This window comes from Hemicordylus capensis, chromosome 4, assembly GCF_027244095.1.
Source record: "Hemicordylus capensis ecotype Gifberg chromosome 4, rHemCap1.1.pri, whole genome shotgun sequence".
NCBI lineage: Eukaryota > Metazoa > Chordata > Lepidosauria > Squamata > Cordylidae > Hemicordylus > Hemicordylus capensis.
This window is the reverse complement of record NC_069660.1, coordinates 102294066-102317402: the sequence shown is the minus strand read 5'-3', so window position 1 is coordinate 102317402 and position 23337 is coordinate 102294066. Positions and strand designations below refer to the sequence as shown.

The 23337-nt window shown below is 41.1% G+C and overlaps 1 protein-coding gene across 4 annotated transcripts in view; it reads right to left on the bottom strand.

Annotated features, from left to right (window-relative positions):
- The window catches only part of ATG4C (autophagy related 4C cysteine peptidase), a 51609-nt gene that overhangs the window by 23491 nt on the left and 4781 nt on the right, over window positions 1-23337 (bottom strand). For all 4 annotated transcript variants that reach the window (XM_053248319.1, XM_053248318.1, XM_053248316.1 and 1 more), the window contains exons 2-6: window positions 17992-18112; window positions 16615-16698; window positions 12727-12960; window positions 4575-4905; window positions 1639-1709 (exon numbers count right to left, since the gene is read on the bottom strand). In XM_053248319.1, the coding sequence (XP_053104294.1) occupies window positions 1639-1709; window positions 4575-4905; window positions 12727-12960; window positions 16615-16698; window positions 17992-18067 (796 nt within the window). In that variant the 5' untranslated portion in view covers window positions 18068-18112. The remainder of the gene's footprint in view (window positions 1-1638; window positions 1710-4574; window positions 4906-12726; window positions 12961-16614; window positions 16699-17991; window positions 18113-23337) is intronic.

The window sequence follows — 23337 nt, the reverse complement described above, 5'->3', positions numbered from 1 at the left end:
ACAGATTGTATTCATGTATGTTATCAGAATGAATTTTAATTCAATTTATTTTTATTTAATTTAAATTAATCTTGTCCTGTCATAACCTCAAAAGTTAAATTTTAATTAAATTCATTTTGATTACTTTCATTTTAATTACATTAATTAAATTAATATAAAGTGTTACTTTAATAATCAACACCCTAAAAACTGACCTCGGCCCCCCACAAGCCAAGTCACGGTCAGTTTCAGCCCACCAGGGCATTTGAGTTGTGCACCCCTGAGCTAGAGAGACGTGTGTGTATGTGTGAGAGTGTGTGGTAACTATAGTGGCACATAATGCACATGTGCACACACTGCCTTGATACTGCTGCCCAGAAAAAAACCCATTCCGCTCACTGCTGGAAAAAAAATGAGAGAACCTTGGTTATGATTTTTTTTTTAAAACCCATTACTGCCATGGTAGTACAATCACTTACATTCAATATATTCAAGAAGGGGGAAATCCTGGTAGCAAAAGGAAAATGAAGGGAAAGGAAGGGGAGAGATGCGTGGAGAGCCTCCCATCTTCCCTACGATTCACTAAGCTGTATCCAAGACATCCTCTGGCTCTGGGAACAGGCAAAAATTCCACTGGGAGGGCAGAAGAGGCAGCCTGTGGGTTTTACACAGATGCAGGATATGCAGGTGTGGGTTTGTTTCCCCTGAAATAAGTTTCAGTTTCTCTGTGGGGAATATTTGGGTGTAGGTTATACTCGGCTGCGGGGCATATAGACGAAAATACATTAATTACTTGCCACACATTCCTGTTCAGGGGATGCATGTGTCAAAGAAGGGCACTCTTGTTTATTACAACCTTTGAGTGCCAAACTCACAGAATTAGCTCTTTATCAAATGCCTAGGATTGCAGTTTTCCCTCTGATACTCTAGCAAACGCACAAGTATCCTAGTCTGCTAGATTATTGGAGCCATTTGTACTGCTATTTATCCAAGAAAGGAATCTCAACAAAGTTTGCTTTATTGTCTTCCTGATACTGAATATTCAATGCAAAGTAACCATGCTCATTATCACTCCAGGGCAGCAGGAAATTACATTTTCACATTGATCTAATAGCACAGGAGAAAGGAATTTCTTTCTTAAACTATACTTTTATTTACTCAGGATCATTTTTTGATAGAGAGAAAAATTAATATGTCACTTAAAATGTTTGTGTATGGTGAGAGAGAAGAATGATTCGCTGAAGCAATGCATTCAAAAGGTGAACTAATGGCAAATGCTACAGAAGCAAAGAAAGCACAGTATGTTTACCAGAAAAAGGGGGGAAATATCCATAATCTTTTTAGTTACATTTGAATAACATTTGAAAATGATATTCAAACAATCTAAAATTCCATTCAGCAAACTTTTATATTCAAGAATATAACAGTTATTCTTTATGCTTTATAGAGCACATCAGCATATATTGCTGCTTTAGTGTAAAATAGCAAAACAAGAAACGTCTGTACCCCAGGAAGCTTACAGTCTAAATTGAATTTTGCATGTGCTTATTTATATAAAATGCTGTAATGTGTAACTTTGTTCTCTTTTTAGTATTATGAAATTTGAAATGAAATTATTTGAAGACTAGTCAAGAACACAGTACACTTTACCTCACTTACCTGTACAGTCTTGAGCAACATAGACATTTATTCCTTTTAACTCGGGGTCTCTTGCTTCTTCAACAGCTTTTCTATGTACAAAACAAGAGATATGTTTCAGGTTAACAATAGAGAATTACAAGCTACCTACGAAACACTCTTCAAATGACTGAGAAAAATGGACTATCCCAAAGCAAACATTTGACAAGTACACTTAAACCTATCACAGAGATAAAAGGACTATTAAAACACAGACAGCAGAATGGAGATGGGACAAAGCTCAATAGTAGAGCATCTGCTTTGCATGCAGAAGGTCCCAGGTTCAATCCCTGGCATCTCCAGGTGGGGCTGGGAAAGACTTCTGGCTGAAACCGCGGAGAAGCCACCACCAGTCAGTGTCAATAATAGTGGGCTAGATGTATCCATGGTCTGATTCAATAGAAGGCAGCTCCTTGTGTACCAAGCAAGTTTGCTGTCATAAGAAATTAAAGGAAAATAGTGCTTTATTAGTGCTATTGAATGCTAGCCATTTTTGTTTTACACTTTACTAAATAAAAAGAATTGGCAAGAAAAGATAGGAACAAGGAACATAGGAAGCTGCCATATACTAAGTCAGACCATTGGTCTATCTAGCTCAGTATTATCTTCATATACTGGCAGCGACTTCTCCAAGGTTGCAGGCAGGAATCTCTCTCAACTCTATCTTGGAGAAGTCAGGGAGGGAACTTGGAACCTAGATGCTTTTCCCAGAGCGGCTCCATCCCCTAAGGAGAATATCTTACAGTGCTCACACTTCTAGTCTCCCATTCGTATGCAACCAAGGTGGACCCTGCTTAGCTAAGGGGACAAGTCATGCTTGCTACCACAAGACCAGCTCTCCTGGTCAATCAAGATAATGTCAATCTCTCTTTTTATTCTAGCAGACAAAAGAAACATCACCTAGTTGGAAAAGTGTTCAATTCATTTAACTAATCTAAAAAGAAAGACAAGCAAAAAAGAAAAAGAATTAGGATTACTTAACACAGATCATCATAGGCAGCACTCACAGCTGCCCTTCGTCTGGAAGAGAACACTTCCAGACGAACACTTCCTGGAACACATAAACCAGGGTTTCCTAACCTTGGGCCCCCAGATGTTGTTGGATTACAACTCCCATCATCCTCAGCCACAAAGGCCAGGTCTGGGGATGATGGGAGTTGTAGTCCAACAACATCTGGGGGCCCAAGGTTAAGAAACCCGGAGTTAGACCAAGCACAACTATGGATGCTACCCCATGCTCTGTAGAAAATCCACTTGCTCACCATAACATGAAACAAGATACAACTATATTTGGATGTTAATAGTGGAAAATTGCCGCCAACTACCCCTACTGCACATACATGTACCAAGAAAAACATACGTACATTTGGTGCATGTTACCAAAACAAATTATGCTATTGTTTTTATTGTGTTTTGTAGATTTTGATCTGTGACTTTTTTATTGTTTTTAAATTTTGTATACTGCTTAGAGATGTATATATCAGAAAGTATAAACATATGATAAATAAATAATGTGATATATGTTATGGTACACAAAAGCATAATCTGTGTAAGAAGTCATCTTATATGAAGCAATCCTTGGCTCAAAATCTAAAAACACAAACTGGTATACTGTACGTGAAATTTGATCTCAGGTGGCTGAAATCATTTAAAAGTTAATTCCTTGGGACTGAACAGGTTGATCAATCAAGAACAATGCTTCTTCAAACATTCAAGTGTTTTCTGCTACTATAAAATAATAATATGTGAAGTCTGACATGTAGCGCAATAAATGGTCACTGTTTCTTTTAAGTGAATTTTGCAGAATAGTCACTTCTAAGATGTGTAAGAGGGACCTATTTTGAGCACAGCAATAGACTGGAGAAAAGGTTTTACTATAAAGACATTTTTGCAATGGATAAGTTGCTGATGGAATTCATTCACACATAAAAGAACATATTCAAATTACACATGTGAAAAGCAAGTTTCTCTTTTGAAAATGAGAAAAGTAAATTGTAGGGGGAAATAAATTTTATATTACAATTTATGTGCTAATTTCAAGTTATTTACCTCTGTAAATACAATCAGATGCATAATAACCTTCACCTCTCAAACACTGCATTATTTCCCTGTAGTCTAATTCAAGGTGAGTATTCTTGCTATATAAGCACCCCATGAATTCTGCATCTATATAAATGTAAAAATTTACATCTGCACTTTGGCCTCTTGTGCTTAGAAGGCTTAATGATTCCATTTATTACCATATTGGGACCCCACCTAGAACATAAGACTATAAAAATACAAAATCAATGGTGTCCAAGAAAATGGCATATAAAGGCATACCATACTGAGAAATCTGACTTTCAGCTTTTTAAAAAAAATCTAGATGGAATGTCACAGACCCTTTACTTTTACTATGACGCAATTATAATATTAATAGTCCCATACACGTAAAATTTCACAAGAATTTGATGTGTGCAAAGAAATGCTGAAAACATCAATTGTAAATCCTGACAGTTCATTACAATATCAGTACATTACAGCCCCCAGGTTACAGTATGTTTTTAAAGAGTCTATAATGCTATGCACGTTCCAAGGTTAAAAGAGTTGTTAGTTTTTCAAACATTCCATTAAATATACTGTAAGCAAACTCTAGGTTTGAAAGAGATCTTGGCATCTTTGCTGCCCAGAATGGCCAATGGGAATGTCCAAGAAATAAAAGTGACTTCAGAAAGTCACTGATCCTTCTTTTATGGATTTTGGACAAATCCTAATCACTTGAACCACTAGTTATAAGAACATACTGCTAAAGCTATGATTTATTAGTTTCTAATAAACTTAAAATTACCTGCCAGTGCGAAAAGGAGAGCACACACCCCTTTTATGCAATGGTGAAATATGTTTATTATTATTATTATTATTATTAATTATTATTATACCTTAAAAGATGTGCTACAACAGCTGGCCCATACCAATCTCCAGCTATTTTTCCAGACTTGTTTCCATATTCTATCAACCGGTGCAAGCCAAAATTTGCAGCTGGATAATCACCAAACCAAGATATTATTTTTCGATGATAATACTCCTCTCTCATTTCTGTGCTCCTCCAATCTCCCTTTGGGATTTGCTTATGGTGGTTTGACTGGTTCTTGAATTCCCTGTCTCCTGGAAGTGATGCTTCCAGTGATGCCGTGAACTTTTTTACTGTGTGACTTGTCCATGAGTCAGTGTCTGGATTTTCAATGACAAATGCATCTTGCCAGGTCCAATCTGCAACAATATTATAAACAAACATACTATATATCTCACTTTAGAGTTAGTTTTCTCCTACTCTTATGATTCAATTTTACTCATTTTATCTTGAAAATACCACCAGTGGATAATTAGTAATGGTATTTTACTATATTTTAAGACATTAGTATTCTCAACTGAATACTACAGATAGAAAGTTCAGTATCAGCAAGTGTATCTCAGATTTTCAATTAGGAAAAGAAAAGATTCACACATTAACATCATCACAACAAATAACACCGTTCCACTAAAAACAGAATTAAGGAGTCTCAGTGAATTATGACAACTTACTGCTAAGTGCAATAATATTACCAAAGAATCCAGTGTTATCTCCAACAAATTATAGCATTCTTCAGTTTAAACCAAATCACTTTAGCTATATTTAAATTATTAAATGGGCAATTCTGATATGTCTCAAATTGATACATCTTATATACAAATTTTGAGAGAAAAATAAATGTAGCTTTGGTAACAGCATTAAAATTAGCACACACACACAAAAGAATTGGGAAGAATATATACACTTGTGTATAAAGTGTATCAAGTAGAAATTAGAAAATAACCCTTGTGCTAAATTTCACAACTGCTTCTAATACTACCTTACAGCTAAATGTTAATTCTCCTTAAAATTCCACACAGAATTCAAATTAAGTAAGCATTGTGGATAAAAACAGGTTTATTGTTATTGTGAAATTTATACACCGCCTTTCATAAAAAACAATCCCAAGGTTGCTCTCCTGTAACTTAGGATCTGGAAGAGAGCCGTTGGCATCCATAAGTATGAGATTCTGTGCCTGCGCAGGAACCAAACGGTAGCAATGCCGCAGCTTGTCGAGGCGTCCAAGCCCTGCCTCCATGCCTACAGCATGCTATTTAAAGGCAGGCTGGGCACCATGTTCCTCAGTTCTTGGATGACCACTGTGAAGGACAACCATCCAGATAAGCAGGTGAGTTCATCAGTATCAATGGAGAAACAATGACATGCACACAAGTATGCACATAGCAGAGCACTACTGCAGAGGGGTGGTCCAGGAGGGCCTTATGGATGTTGACGGATCGCTTCCAGATCATAAGTTATAGGTGAGCAACCTGTTTATCTGGATCGAGATCCGTCAAAATCCATAAGTATGGGTGTTTAGAAAGCTCTTCTTGGAGGAGGGTGCAGTAGTGATTATTGCAACACCCGTTTCAGAATGCCTCTCCAAAGTTCGCATCAGCAGCAGAGTGCACATCTATGGTGTAATACTTTATAAAGGGCAACTCTGTGGACCATGTAGCTGCCTTGCAGATGTCCGTGAAAGCAACCCCTGAAAAGTGTGAAGTCGATGAAGCATAGGCTCGAGTGGAGTGGGCCTTGATTGCCTCTGGTGGATTATTGTTTTGCAACTTGTAGGTGAGCAAGATGAGCTCGACCAGCCAGTTCGATAGTCTTTGCCTGGATATGCAGGAGCCCCTGACAGTGCCTTTGTAGGCTATGAACAAGCGATTAGAGAATCTGAAGTCCTTTGTTCGAGCTAGGTATAATAGCAGTTCTCTGTGCACATCCAGAGAGTGCATAGTACGTTCTAGAGGGGTGGAGGGATCCCTGAAGAATGTCAGAAGCACAATGTCCTGATTCAGGTGAAAGGCAGACACTATCTTTGACAGAAAATTGGGGTCCAAACACATCAGTACCTTGTACAGATAAGTTCTTGTATAGGGAGAATCTATCCTTAAGGTCATTAGGCTGTCTTTAAGGTTACAAGTCTGATGGATGCAGTAGCCATTGGTTCAAAGGGAGCTTGAGTTAATGAAGAGAGCACCAACGATGTGCTCAAAGGCTCCATTGGGACACGAATAGGAGGGTAGACGTTTGTAAGTCCCTTTAGGAAGGCTTTACTTTCCAAGTGAGAGAAGAGAGCCTTGCTGTCACATCCGGGGTGTTTTGATGAGAGTCGCACTCTAAAAAGAAACATAAGATAGACACCAGCAACAGTCACTGAAGGTACTGTGCTGGGGATGGATAGAGCCAGTTACTCTCCCCCTGCTAAATAAAGAGAATCACCACATGAAAAGGTGCCTCTTGCCAAGTTAGCATAACGATTCTCAGACAGTCTGAGTAGCTATGGAAACCACGGTTGTCTGGGCCACCATGGGGTCACCAGGATGCAAGATGTTGGAGTGGCCAAGAGACAAGCCACCACTCGACTTACTAGGGGTCGCGGAGGAAACATGAACGGTGTTTCTTGAGACCTATCCAGCTGGAAAGCATCCCCTAGTGACTGTTGGTCGTGTCCCGCCCACGAACAGAAGCGCGCACACTTCGTGTTTATCAAAGTTGCAAATAGGTCTATGGACGGGTCTATCCAGTGGTCGACGAGGGTAGCAATGTATTCTGTCTTGAGCTCCCATTCATGTTGTTGGTGATGCACAAACACACAGCTGAGATCGTCTGCTAGGTCATTCTCCAGGCCCTTGATATGGATGGCCATTGGGAACACCCGGATGTCGGATGGACCAGTGCCATAGTTGTACACTGAGGGCACACAAGGTCCGAGATACGGTCCCCCCTTGACGACTGATGTATGCCTTGGTCGTTGCATTGTACTTGTACAACTCTGCCTTGTATCAGTGGCAAGAAGGCCTGTAGTGAATGGAAGACAGCTAGCAACTTCAGGAAGTTGATATTCAATTGGCTTGGTGTGGAGTCCACTTGCCTTGTATCTGATGGTTCTCGCAATGTATCTGATAGTTCTCCTCATATCCTCAGGATATGCCATAGAATTCATAACTACCCCTCACTTTACGGGAATGAAGTTCACTCCGCTGTCGGTGGAGAAGCTGGATCAGTGGTGGAGGTGGGGAAGATGTGGAGAAGAGGTGGAGAAGAGGGATCAGTGATACATCCATCGTCAGCCAGATTGATGAAGATGCCATCTGGAACGGAACCCCCTCTGGAGATTCGGGCTGTCTGTCCACCATGACAGTGATCGTAGAATTTGTGGTGGTAGGTCCAGACATTTCTGTTGACTGACTCTGTTGCGATGGAAAACTGACAGAAACCATAGTTGTAGCTTCTGCATTTTCAGTCATGCGTAATATATCACTGTATTGCAGAATGCCATAAGGCCGAGTAGTCGCTGTATGGCTGTGTAGGATGCTGTTGGAATACTTGCACCAGATCCCTGATGCAGTTGTACTTTTCTTCTGGTAAGTATGCCCTTTGGGTTATTGTGTTGAACACTGGTCCTGTATAGTTGATCATACACACAGGCTCCAGGTGGGACTTTTTCCAATTGACCTGGATCCCCAAGTCTTGGAGAAGAGTAAGAACATACTGGATCTGAGAAAGTAACTCTTTTTGGTCCCTGGACATCAGGAGCCAGTCGTCCAAGTTTGGGTAAATAGCAACGCCCCTTGTCCTTAGATAGGAAATCACTACTGCCATACATTTGGTAAAAACCCTTAGGGCAGTGGAAAGTCCAAAGGGTAAGACATTGTATTGGTATACTTGGTGTCCTACAGTGAAACGTAGGTACTTCCTGTGATGTTCCCTTATGTTGATATGAAAGTAGGCATCTTTCAAATCCAGCGTTGCAAGCCACTTCTCTTGATGGAGAAGTGGTAGGATCCCTTGCAACGCCATCATACAAAATTTCCTGACATGGATCAGCTTGTTTAAATGGCACAGGTCCATGATGGGGCAGATGTTCCCGTCCTGCTTTGGGATCTGAAAGTAACGGGAGTAAAACCCCTCCCGCCTGTGCACCCAAAGCACCGGGGTGATTGTACCTTTCTCCAACAGCTTCTCCACCTTTTCCCATAAGGACAGGGGCGGCAGAGTGAACTTCATTCCCGTAAAGTGAGGGATCGTTATGATTTCTATGGCATATCCTGAAGATATTATCTTCAGGATCCAGCGGTCTGATGTTATGTGATGCCATGCATAGGCATGGTGTGCCAGCTTGATTGAAATGTTTGGAAGTGCTGGGATTGACAGATTGATGATGGAATTTGCTTGCCAAGATATTAAAGCTCCTGCAGATGGGATTGGGGAGAAGTCCAGTGTCGGAGGGAGGTCCTGAACCTCAAAGGCGCTTTTGCGATTCTGGTTGCTTGTTACATTGGGACTGAGTGGTCTTGGCCTTACCCTGGTAAGGGCGTTTGTGGTAAGGATTATATTGTTTCTTGTAGTCATGGTGATATTGTTGCCTAAAAGGAGACCTCTGCTTGCCATAATAGGGACTGTATCTCGGAGTGTATGTGGAACAACAGAGGTAAATGCTTAAGCTGTGAACTTTGTTTTTTTTAAGCTGTTCCATGGTGGCATCAATTGTCACACTGAAAAGGCCATTTCCGTCAAAGGCCAAACCTTCAATTTTCTCTTTCATGTCACTTTGAACATTTGTAGACCTCAGCCATGCATATTTCCGCAAAGCAACAGCAGCAGTCAGAGAGCGAGACTCTGACTCCGCAAGATGTTTAGCAATACATAACTGTTGCCTGGTTAAGTCAGCCAATTTCTCCAGGGTTCGCTGGAACTTCTTTTTAAAATCTTCAGGGGACAAGGTGTCCAGGTTCCCCTGAAGGGATTCCCATAGGCCATGGTTGTACTTGGCTGTGCATGCCGAGTAATTCACCATTTTAATCAATAGGCATGAGGTGGAGTATATTTTTCTTACTAAGCAGCCCAATTTTCTCCCCTCTTTGTCAGATGGTGTGGTTTGGCACCTTCCCATTTTTGGAGAGGTGGCACAGTCAATTACAAGGGAGTTAGGAGCTGGGCATTTCAGAAGGTAAGTGTTGTCCTTTGTCATGGCTCAGACTTCAGAATCAGAAGAATCAGAGCAGAGGACTCGCCTGCTAGTGAGCCACAGCAACAAGAATTGGCAGAGAAACCAGACTCTGGAGCTGAAGATTCTCAACAGCTACTAGACTTGGTTTCTGATGAGGAAGAGCCTGGGATTTCCCCTGTATTGAGTTGACGTATCAAGAGACAGGCTCAGTGGGACTCACGCAGGTGCAGGAGATCACAAGAAAGCAAGCCAAACTGCTGACTCAGAGAAGCCTGATTGGTTGTTGGTTCTGTGGAACCATATATATTCAACAGTCTCCCATGGCTGAGTTGCTGTTTACAACTTCGCTGGCAGTTTATAGTGTGCTCTTGCATATTATATCTTTTCCGTGTTCCAGTTTGTCTTGTCTGCATTGTTCCCTTTATTCCTTGTTCTGTGTCCTTCGCTTGTTTCATTCCTTGTTTTGTCTTTTCCTTCCACTTATTACTCAGTTATTGTTAGAGGGGGGTACCTAGTTTCAGTTCAGGGGACTTTATTCATTTACTGTTTTCTTTGCGAGCCTTTTATTTTCCTTCATCCAGTTTCGTTGCTGCTTTCTGTTTACTTTCATGGAGTTGTAAATCCTGTAGGGTTAGCCGGGCTATCAGTGCACAGCATCCTTCTGGATATAATATAGGCTCTCCAGCCTTTCGGATGTGGGTGTAGATGTATGAAGCACTCCCCAGGCACATTTCGCCACTCTAGTGATCACAGGAAGAACGGGCAAGGCCATAGGTTGAGTGGCTTCAGATTTAATCATGAAATTATACACTTGGTCATCTATTGTTGACAATTCTGATTGCAAGTCCAAACCCAGTGCTTCTGCCATGGCCTGTACATGCTTAAGATAGGCCTTCATTTCCTCATTCAGAGAGACATAGGTGGATGGTGGCACATCGGGTGGGGGGGATCCACTAAGCTGTCTGCATCATCTGGATCGGACTCAAAATCAGAGGATCCATAGTGTTCCTAAGCAGATCCGGTTGGAGAAGATGGAACACACGTTTGGGTCTCCACAGTGGTGTTTTGTGGGGAAGGCAGAACCCATGTCTGAGTGCTTATTTTCCTGAAGAGTGGAGATTTGGTCTGTGTGGCCTGTGGCATTGTAAGTGGAGGAGAGGTTTATGACGACTTGGAAACATAAGTAATAGACTCACGCCAGGTGACAGTGTTAGCCAAAGTTGTCACTGCCAGAGAAGAAGTAATCAGAGTATATGTTCTTGGAGCAAAAGGCTTCCAGGATTTCTCCATCTGGTAATCATATGGTGTCCCAGGGGAACAGGTACCCATGGCAGTCGCCGAGAGGGCGGTATTTGAGACTGGCATATGCGAAAAGCCACAAGTGTGCCAGGTAGAAGGGCTTTGCAAGTGTTCCACAGACAAGGTAGATGCTAGGGCTGGTGGTGGTGCTGTGCCCAACTGACCTTCAGTACCCAAAGGAAGAAAACCTTTGAAAGTTGATGTGGAAGGGGTACTTGAAGAGGAATCCAGTATCGAAAGGAGATTGTGTGCCGTGGTCAGGTCCAAGCTGGTATTGCCATCCGCATTCTCTCCATCCTCATCAACATCAAAGGTCAACATTGGTAGCTGGCATTGTGGCGAAATTGGTCTTGATGTCGATAACATCGGAGTGTGCAAGGTCGATGTCGAAGAAGCATCTTGCCGAACCTTCCGTGTCAAAGGGGCTGACGACAAAATCGGTGTTGGTGATGAAGACAGGGAGCCCACCATCAATGTTGATCGTGTCGATGTCAACGGGCGGTTGGTATCGGTGCTGAAGGTACAATGTTGAGAAAAACCTTCGACCTCCAAGTCGGTGCTGGCGGAAAATGTTGAAGTGCTGACGGCAACGGAGTGCACTCCCGCATTAGGTCAATTTTCTTTGACTTCTTATTTGGGGGCGTGGTGGGAGTCTCGGTAGTTTGGGGCTTCACCAACAACTTCGAGGCCCTTAGCATCGAGTCAGATTCCCCACCATGTCACCAGTCAGGGTGTTGAATCCTGACTGTTGATAACGTAGGTTTGGGTGCTTTCAACATCAAAGGAGACATCGACTCCCTAGATTTCTGCTGATTCAGCAACAACGTCAATGTTGATGCTCTTGGCTTATGACTCAATGGTGAAGATATCGACATCTTAGATTTTTGTTGACTTGGCAGTAACGTCGACGTCAAGGCTGTCTTTGGTGGTGTCTTTGATGCTGAGGAAGACGGGAAGAAGTGGTTCACCTGGCGTCGAAGGGCTCAGGACTTTGTCATAGATGGTGGCACAAAGGTGAAGCACCCAATTCCTGTGAGTTTGCTTAGAAAAAGACAGACAGATCTTGCAAGTGGACACGTCATGCTCCTCACCCAAACAAATGAGGCACAAATCATGAAGGTCCTTAGAGGGGAGTTTAGTTTACAGCCCTTGCACCTCTTAAAGGATTTTTTCTTCTCAGCCATTTCACAAATTGAAAAAAACTTAGTCAGATCCGTTCCAGGATCAAGTGCCAGTCGTTATCCCTCAGCCAAAGCCAGTCCAATTTATCACCAAACATAGTCCGTCAGCTAGAAATAGGTTTGTTTTTTTTTAAACCCACTTAATATCCATCCTTATTTATCTTTAAAAAAAAAACTCTGAGGAACTATCCGACGAAAAGCAGCAGACCAAGGTCCAAATGCGAAGGCAGTCAGAAAAGAACTGAGGAACATGGCACCCAGCCCGCCTTTAAATAGCATGCTGTAGGCGTGCAGGCGGGGCTTGGACACCTTGACAAGCTGCGGCATTGCTACCACGTGGTTCCTGTGCAGGCGCTGAATCTCATACTTATGGATCTCAATCCAAATCTATTGAATTTGGTAATGCACACTAAATAATTCCAAATTCTAACTAAAATACTGTACTAACACAACCCAGAAACACCAATGTACAATTCCTGTGATTATACATTCTCCAAACCAAAAGCTAATATACTTTAATCTGCAGACAAATACTGGAAACTTGCCTCTACTAAGAAAGTGAATAATAAGCCCTTGTGCTAGAAGCATCTGACCAGTCCTCAGGGTACAACCCCAGCCACAGTCGGTTGTTAATGCTGATCCCTTGATCAGAGGAAATTCTTCTCTGTACGTCAGCCATATTCTAGAAATAAAGTCTTTACGGAACTCTTCAACATTTCTTGAAACCACTTCATCTGCCACATTATAGCTTGACCCATTTGGTGACAATTCATCTCGCTCTATAGGAAAGGAATAATAAATTATTATTATTAATAATAAATAATAAAGTGCATCTTTTAAATTTCTAGAATACTGTGCTGTAAAACAAGTGAAAGAACAGCAACACCCTGTAACACATTTGAAATGTAGAGCCTGTTGTAAGAAGTACTGTTCATAATACCACATCAGGATTTACAGGCATTTGCCTCATTTAAAAAGAAAAAGAAAGAATCAGAGAAGCTGTTTATTGGAAAGTTCACATTAAAGGTTGTATTTCCAAAGAAAATTTTACAGGGATTGTCAGACAAAGATTCCTATAAAAATCAGCTGACCTGTAGACTGCAAGTGCTTGCTTAATGAATACAGCTGTATGAACACAAAAAGATTGTATAGCTGTGATAAATCACAGGGATTTTTGGAACTGCCCTATTGCACTCTTCTGCAAAAGTTCCTAGCAAATATATAAGAGACACCAAGGGTTGCACGCTTTGTTGTACAAGTGCAAGCATGTTTGTGCTAGTGCAAAATAGTATGGTACACAAACTCCAGATTTAGCATAAGTACACAGGTGGACAAATTTGTTGGTACCCAAAGAGATACAAGCTCATTGAAAAAGTGTTTTATGCCTCCTGAAAAGTGATTAAATGAAAAGCAATTGTCCCATGTATACCTTCATGCCTTTGATACGTCATCAAGTAAAGTAAAGCAAGTGTGAAAAGAGATCAAGTACTGCTTATTCTACAAACATATTCTAAAGTGGCCTGGACACATTTGTTGGTACCCCTAGAAAAGATCATAAATAATTGGATTAGAGTGATTTTTCAAATTAGCTGTTTTCTTTAATTAGTATCACACATGTCTCCAATTGTGCGATAAGTCATTCAGCCTATTTAAATGGAGAAAAGTAGTCCCACAATGAACATGGACCAGAGAAAGCAAAGGAAAGAGTTGTCTGAGATCAGAAAGAAAATTAGAGACAAGCATGTTAAAGGCAAAGGCTATAAGACCATCTCCAAGCAGTTTGATGTTCCTGTGATAACAGTTGCAAATATTATTAAGAAGTTCAAGGTTCATGGGACTGTAGCCAACCTCCCTGGACGCAGACGCAAGTTCTCCTTTTTTTCCTCATCGGAGGAAGAAGATTGATTAGGGGCATGTTTAGGGCCAGACGGTTGGAGTTCTGATGCCAGAGTGGTCACCAGAGCAGTCGCGATCATAATGTCCGACACCAATGGGGTTGGACGCTTTGGGGGCTCCACTGCCTCATCTAAGGAAAAAAGGACCAAGGACCCCCTTTTTTGAGGTCGCCTTTTATACCACCTTTTGAACATTACCCTTTCTCCTGAGGGAATGGCCCGCCTAAACGGGCTGGAGTCCGGGGAAGATGAAAAAGAGGGGCGCCTAAGTCTATGCACCGGGGGATTAGGTACAGTAGAGCTGCCTGGTTCAACAGCCAATGTAGAAGCTGATATAGCAGAAGCGACTGTATTATGCATCCCAAATTGTGTAGCTATGTTAGTAGCGCCTGCATTCTGCACCCCAGCTTGTGCAGGATGACCAAATAGATTCAGGAACTGTTTCTTAACAAATTCCCCCAGCCAGTGTAATTCATTAGAGGACATATGTCCCTCAATAGATTCCAAAATGCACAATAGCCCTGCCTGCACAATAGCCCCTCCAGATAAATCGTTATTGGTGCTAGCATTATCACCAACGACCAACGATTCTTACAGCAGCCCATGTTGTCCCAAAGGCAAAGGAGGAGACTGCACCGTGTCACAAGTAATAACAGGGGCGAGGACTGGACTCGTGATAGCACTCAAAATTGTGACCGGAGTTTTGGCGGGAACAACAGTTGCTTTCGGACTGGGTTGTTGCACCCTAACCACCTGGATCTGTAGCTGCTTGCTGAAAGGTGCCGAAATGGAAGCCCATTTCTTCTTCTTTTTCTTGGTCCCCTCCGCCTTTAAATGCTTCATTTTCTTCGAAGCCTTCAGTTTAACTGGGACTGTTACAACCGCCACCGCCGGCGGCAGCGATGGCACTGCAGAAGTAGCCCCTTCCTGCACACCCTGCAAGGCTACAGGGCCGCTTCCTGACGCAACGGGAATTTGCGTCAGATCAAAAAGAGGTCCCTCCGAAAGGGAGCCTCTGAGCATGTCGCCCGTATGGGCCAATTCCATGTCGGTTGGAGGAGGGGGGATGGAAACAACACTGGAACACATAACAGGAAGGAAGGATTGGGAAGACGAGGAGAAACAGTACCGTGAGCACAACGGGAACACAAGACAAACCGGGAATGAGTGGCGACTCCCTTCCCCCGCCCTCGCACACAGTAGTTTTAGAAAGCAGCTCTGGTGAACGGCTGAGTAGATGAAAAAGCTCTGTCTGTGAAGCAAGACAGGACAGAACTGGGCTGCAGAGGCAGTTACCAAGCAGGTGAGCAGCGTGCTAAAATCCTATTGGCCCTGTCTTGAAGCATGCAGAACGTAACAATACCCGTCACGTTGTCAATGCCCTCCCCATACCTTGGGGGGAAAAGCCAGACTGGAATTTGCTAAAATGCATATTGACAAGCCACAGTGCTTCTGGGAAAATGTCCTTTGGACAGATGAGACAAAACTGGAGCTTTTTGGCAAGTCACATCAACTCTATGTCCACAGACAAAAAAACCAAAGCTTTCAAAGAACAGAACACCATACCTACTGTGAAACATGGAGGAGGCTCAGTTATGTTTTGGGGCTGGTTTGCTGTGTCTGGCACAGGTGCCTTGAGTCTGTGCAGGGAACAATGAAATCTCAAGACTATCAAGACATTCTAGAGCGAAACATACTGCCCAGTGTCAGAAAGCTCCGTCTCAGTCGCAGGTAATGGATCCTCCAACAGGATAATGACCCAAAACACACAGCTAAAAGCACCCAAGAATGGCTAAGGACAAAACCTTGGACTATTCTGAAGTGGCCTTCTATGAGCCCTGATTTGAATCCTATTGAACATCTATGGAAAGAACCTTTCAAACCTGACACAGCTGGAGCAGTTTGTTCAGGAAGAGTGGGCCAAACTACCTGTTGACAGGTGCAGAAGTCTCATTGAGAGCTACAGGAATCACTTGTTTGCAGTGATTGACTCTAAAGGTTGTGCAACAAAGTATTAGGTTAAGGGTCCCATCATTTTTGTCCATGCCATTTTCATTTGTGGTGTTATTTGAAATGTTCTGTTGCATCAAAACTCTAAAGCAAAGTCTGTTTTTTGTTATATGTGGAATAAACAATGATGGGTGCCAATTACTTTTGTCAGTTTAAAGTTATTTCAGAGACAATTGTGGGTTGTTATTTTTCGTGGAGGGGTACCAACACATTTGTCATGTGTGTAGCTAGTGCGACAGCTTTGCACTACTACAACATCCCACACAAGTACTTTGTTAGTCTGCATGTTAGCCACCTAACTTTCAAGAAGGCGACTGACCAGGGACAGTTTCTGCTATGGATTGATTCCTATTATATTATTTTCACAAATTATACATTCTTTACCACTATTATTCTTCCAAGAGCAACACGCATAATTCAGTTCAAATACAAACCGAATCATAGCAAACGATCTGTGCACACCCCTGCTAAAAACATTGCCAGTCATGGCTTCAAACTAGTTACATATTTGTAGTACCTACTACCTACCATCAGTCTTGAAATGATAACATTTTCCTAGCAAAAAGACGGGAGAATTTCTGCTAAAATAAGTCTTTGTTTTCAACACCCAGCCTAAAAAGAAGCAGAAAAACAAAATTAGCCAGTGGTTGATTTCTCAAAGATCTCCAAGCAAGCTTTCATAAAGTTAACAAATTACAAGGAAGAAACCTTAATTAAAAATAAATTTCATAGTGCTAAACTGGTGTTTCTCAACCACCAGTCCGCAGACTGGTGCCAGTCCGTGAGGAGTCGAGTGCTGGTCCATGAGGAATTAACACCCCCCCCCCATTTGAGCCGATGGGGGCTGTTGCTGCTGCCGGGAGCACTCCAGAGCTCATTTTTAGGCAGGCAGCCCTCGCGTGCAGTGAGGGCTGCCTGCCTAGAAATAAGCTCTGGGAAGCTCACCCGGACTTGGTGGAACGTGGGCCCCACAAGGCAGCAGCATATATCCTGCTCTTCCCTTTTCATAGTTAATTCTTCACAATCCATATCATCAGAAAGGAATAGGGCTGTAATCTGATTAAAGAAATCAAGTAAGTTTAAACTGATTAGCTAATTAAATCGGCATACATTTTTCTATTACTAAATAAATCCTTTTAAATAAAAAACACTTGGTTTTTACATAATGCAGATGGAAACTACAGAGGCATTCCCTAATGTTTTAAGAGTGAAAGGGAAAGGCCTCTTCTAAGAGGCTGCCTGAAGCTTTTATAAATACTTATATTAAAAATAATTAAAGTATGTTTTGCCGTTAATTAGGGATCCCCCCCAAAAAAAATATGGCATTCATACAAGAGGTGGGAGTGCATCAATTTCATTTCACTGCAATAATCATTTTAATATGGAGAAAGGAAAAGATGACAGAAACCCAAAAGGAAGCGGAATGTCTTGGAAGGAAAACGTCAGCTGATATAGACATAATGTAAATGTGATCATGGCAGTTTCCTGTTTCTCCAGCCTCTCTGCTCTCAAGGGGACAAATAGATCTTACTGCCATCTCCCTATAGGTGGCCTTTAAGGAAAGAGCTTAGCAGCACAAGCTTGCTTTGATTATTTAATTATACAGTTGAGATCTAAAGCAAGATTAAGGCAACTAGCATGGTTAGCACTAACCATAGTTCACTACAAGGGTCTAAGAGATCGCCAAAGGGCTCAAGTACTTTCTTCTTTCTTCGCCTGTGCAAATTTCCTACTTTTTTCCTTGTCAGCATTAACCATGTGTTACATCTATACCAGCACAAAAAATAGTTTAAACGTGTTTAGCAAATTAGCTTCAATAATTCACAACATATGAAAGGTTTTCAAAAGCTAAGTTTATTCTTTCATTAATTTCTTAAGACAAGCCACTTACTGTGTTTCACTTACTATATTTCATATTGTTCCATGCAGACATAAACTTTGTTTTTATTTTCTCTACTTCATCTGTCCCCGCGGCCTCCATATTTAAATTCAGGAGCACAAGCCATCACGACACTAATTTCTGCTACTACAGAAGAAAAGTAATAAGAATATCCATGAATACTTAGGGCCTAAGCACATTTTTGTTATTAGGTAATTAAACATATTGTGACCAGGAAGAGCAATAAAGGCTCAGAATCCTCCATTTGTAGAGAGAAAAACCATTGTAAGTTCTATGAATAAGTAATAAAAACATTTGATTCCAAATATACAACAGTAAAATTACCATGTAAAGCTAAATAAAACATAATGTCCTCCAACTGCTCTCAATTTCACACTAAACTGTCTTGCATACATAGACTACATTGGTGTACATCTGAGAATACCTAAACACTAATTGGAAGGCAGAGGAAAATATTTGAATTGCTGTAAAAGAGACACAGTTTTATATTATGTCTATTCTGTTCAGAAGCAGGACACTAGGCTCATAAATATTAATGCTCTACTTAAATGTGTTGGGTTCTATACCAATTCAAAAGGTGTTAAGTGGAGGAATCTGGAATGCAGACAAAAAAAGGATATGCTTACGGAGGAAAATAAAACCATTGTCAAAACCATACCTTGTTATACTTCTATAATCCATACACATTATACTTGCTGTAAAAAGCTACTTAGACTCACTGGAAATTTGTACATCATTTCTGTTCTGACAGAAATGCATTGCATCACTTCCTATTATCATATGAAGAACTTGTGTTAACCTTCATTTCAACTTCTGAAAATATTTTGCACTGGAAAAATGCAAAACCAAAACAAAGCAAACACAGCCCGCTGATAAGAAAGGGAATTTCTTCAAAAGGGCTCTGGTTAATTTTACCAAGAAACCAAGTGAGCAGCTATTACACAAAGCTATGCTGAGAACGCGTGGAGTCTCAGAACCTTCTTTAAATCACATGTTGTATTTGCATATCTTCAGAAAGAAAGAGGAATTGATACTTGCAAATGCACAGACAGATTTAATGACTAAAGTGGCTTTGTTTGGGAAGGCAAAAGTCAGGTTCTGTAGATTGGATTTCCATTATTGCCCTTTTAAGATCCGCCAGACACATTCATTTATTGTAACAATTGGTCTGTAAGTCAGCAGTTCTTAAAGTTTTTCCTGGCTATTTTCCAGATAAAAGCAGCCCAAATACTCTCAAAGTTTCTATTTCCTAAGCAGTTATATCTCATCAATCCAATTTATTCTACTCATGTTATCATAGAAAACGCACCATGTTTAGCTTAACTAATAAACTATAAGACGATATGAGAAAACTACAGTTTATTCCAGTGTTCTTCATTGAAAGGTCTAGGAGCCAGAGGCTGCTCCCACTGACCCAAAGTTTGGCTCTCTTATTGTAATAGGCCTGTGTGAAACTTTGACCAAAGCCAAACATACTGCACAGCCCCTCTGGTGCTCCGCAGAAGTGACAGTTTCCAGTGCACAGTGCTGCACATTGCCGTCTCAAAACCCACCTATCTACCTCAAGCACTGGGGAAAGTGCAGCACTGCTTGGAGGTAAATGTGGTGGCAAATGCTTACACTGGAGGTTTAATGCTAAAGTGGCTCTCACGTGAAAAACAGTAAAGGTCACTAGCTTACTCACATCCCACACTGATGAGGATGAGCAAGATCTTTATCGCCTTCATTGGACTGGTTCACAGTAATGTTTCTGATACTCTTGCAAATCATGGTAGACTGAGATAGAGTTTTGCGCTCATGCACTCCATGCTCATCCTTCCTTTGTTCGTTCATTCTCTCACTCACACATACATACACACACACTCAACTAGTAATTGGCCATTTTCCCATTACAGCCAAAGCAGGAATCATCTAAACCAGTAGTAAATGCCACAGTTTCAAACTTATTTCAAAAGTTTGAAATAAGTTACACTGTCTTCGTAGGCCCCGTTGTGTTAGCTTAGTGCAGTTCATTTCCAATATTTTGGTATGTATGTATGTATTTAATCATTTACTTTCTGACTCCAAGGCTCTAGGAAGTTCACAACAATACATTCAATAAAGACAAAATAAAACAAACTGTTAAAACAATTTAAAACATTCAAAGATTACTAAAAAAAACAGGCTAATAAGATGTGTCAAGGACTTTTTCAAATGCCAATAAAGATGTTAAACCACAAATGTCTATAGGAAGCACATTCCACAGCCCAGGAATAAACCACCCAGAGATGCAAGCATATATTATATAACAACCCAGAGTGGCATGCAAAGACAGAATTTATTCTCAGAAGATTGACAACAAAACCAATGTAGCTACAAAAGAGCTATAACTTGCATTGCTTTGCCAGTGAATTTGTCAGTAAGTAATGCATTTCAGCAGGCCTGTATCACCACAGGAAGACTCAGGCAGCTGCTAAGTTGTCCATGTCCAATTGGGACTTAATCTTCTCCCTCATTTCCCCACCGCATGGACAGGATTCCTCCCCTTCATCTGCAGTGGTGGTAGCTACAGCTGAGCTCTTTCCATCACCCACATTATCAAAGCTCCCTTACCCACAAAGTGTCCTGGAACAATGCTGTGTGTCTTTGGAGACTTTTGAATTTAAAAAACCAAAAAAGGTTGGCTGAAATGCAACCACTGGCAAGAGCTCCACAGCTGTTGCTGCCACTTGTAGCAGCAGCAAAAACAAATATAGCTCAGCACAACTGCCAAGAGGCACTCTGAGCCTCACCCTGCAAATGGACATCACAAAACAACTGACATGCTGCTATTGTCAAGGTATTAGGGATGCCCACACAGGTAGATCAGGAGAGGGGTCCACTAGATTCTAGAGGACACTTTGCTGAGAGCTTTCTCAAGCTTGGAACTGCTTTTGCATTCCACCTCTCTTCTTATGAAGCATCAGTCAGCTTTTAACTAAGGAGAAAATGACATTTTATGATAAGAGTTTGCAAATGTATGCAATCCAGGCATATAATGTATATGGTACATACAATGTACCAGTTCCTCCCCCTCCCACATGCTTTAAAAAAACAACCCATAGCTTGTAGCTATGTACAAGAGATGGGGAGGCATTATTTTAATGGTGGATCTGGGGTTTGGCAACTGAACTCAAACAAAACATTTAAGAACACTGTCTTTAAAATGCAGCCTTCTCAACCCCCTGAAGAAATTATTTGTTAAAAGATAGCTTACTCAAAAAACAAAAACAAAATTTCACTTGACAGAAGATTAACCTTAATTATTATGTCTAGGGTACAATTCTGTGCACACTTACTTGGAAATAAGTCCCAGTGAACTCAGTAGGGCTTTCTTCCAAGTGAAGCAACTTCACTTGCATAGGAGGTGGCCATTATTTAGATCACTGTCATTCTCATTTCCTGTTCTACTAAATAACCATCACCATACTCTGTCCTCAAGTTTCATAAATATATACTTGCACTTTCTTTTTTCAAGCATAACTCCACATGCTTGACCCAACTACTGAACAGTTATAAGAAGCAACACAGTATCACTCTATGTCCATTATTAAGCATGATTGGTACCTTTTGTCTGCAACAAGAATAATCAATAAAGCCCATTATTTTTGCAATAGATGAATCAACCAATATAGAGTTTAGCAGTGAAAGTAGTAAGTCACTGCCATCTACATCAAGTATTTACAAGATTTTGTATAGTTTAAGTAGCTGCCTCCAACATGCATATACAGCAGCCAACATCTAGACCAGGCCTGCTCAACTTAGGCCCCCCAGCTGTTTTTGGACTACAACTCCCATAAGCCCCAGCCACAGGGGCCAATAGCCAGGGATTATGGGAGTTGTAGACCAACATCTGCAGGAGGGCCGAAGTTGAGCAGGCCTGATCTAGACTAATGGAAGTGTGTTCATAGTAGCAACCATGCAGTGCATTCTGGGGAAAGGGCAATTTTCCGACTTCCTTTCACTCTGAAGCCAACTGAAACTCTCAAAAAGATGTCCCAGAGGACTGTGCAACCCTCAAGGACATGTTTTCAGGAGTCACAGTCTGCTTCAGAGCAAAGAAGAGTGACAAGAATAGCCCTCCCCTGAACATAGGAACATAGGTAGAAAGGAGGAGGAACATAACATATCACTACACACAGTCTTTGTTAGTCTGGAAATTGGCCAGTATGAAAAAATAGGATTTGCAACAAAATCTTGCAGTGTATTCCCAGCTCACAAGATGAATGTTCCAGTCCAGGCACTACAGCCTACTACAAAACTACTACCTTGTTTTTGGGGTGGCCCTATTTCATTTTCAAACTGATAGGCATTCGGCTGCTGGGGTTCACTATTAGTATATTTGATTATGGTGTCAATTACCAGCAAAATGTGGTGCTCAAAAGTGCTGAATCATTTGCTGACTCATATCACATAAAATCAACGAGAGGAAAACCTCAAAAGTGCATTAGAATTTGTTTTATTATGATTGATTGTACTGCTATCTTATGTTTATTCTGGTAAGACCATAATAAAGGCAATCAATCAATCGGAATGAATTATTAGGCTCAATACATTTCAAGTTGATACTCTTCTTCAAGGGCACTGATAAAACATCCATAATTATGGTGAACTAAACTCCATTAAGGTTTTTCTCGCCTGTTATTTCTACATTGGTGACCAGGAGCTTTTTCAAACAGAAGGCTTTACTGTGGGTTTTCTGCGAGTTCAAATTTGCCCAAAAAACCCAATGCAAAAAGTGGATTTTTTTAACCCTGGATATAAATCGGGCTACACTCTGCGATGTGATGAAAAACCCGAATTGTGTGTGAAATGCTCCCTGATAGCTCACATGGACTTCAGGGTAAATCTGGCCGATAGGTGGACGCACATATCTCCATTCCAGAAGAGATGCAACCAAAAGCTGGGTGTGAAAAACTTCCAGAGAGAGTTAGAGAAAATCAAAATTAGAGGGCATACTTTCCCATAAGCGGTAGGAGTATGTGAAGTAAAGAGGAAAATTTTGACTGTGATTAGGAAACCCCCAGTTAACATTTATAGGAATATGTGGCTGAAGTTCTGGTGGTTCCTGTATCTGTAAGTATACAAAATATTGTCAAAAGAAGATTCAAAGGGATGTGGAATACTGATGGGAATAACCAGATTTTTATTTTTTAAGGGACAAATTTGTTTCACTAGCTTTAATCAATTGTTTGGATTTCTTGTGAAATAGTGCCCCGAATCCTCAGAATAAGAGATTGTTAAAATTAAATAAATTTGTTAAATAGATGCATCTTAAGAAAACAGAACACCAATTTCATGCTTAACAGGTCTGGCACACATTCACACATTGA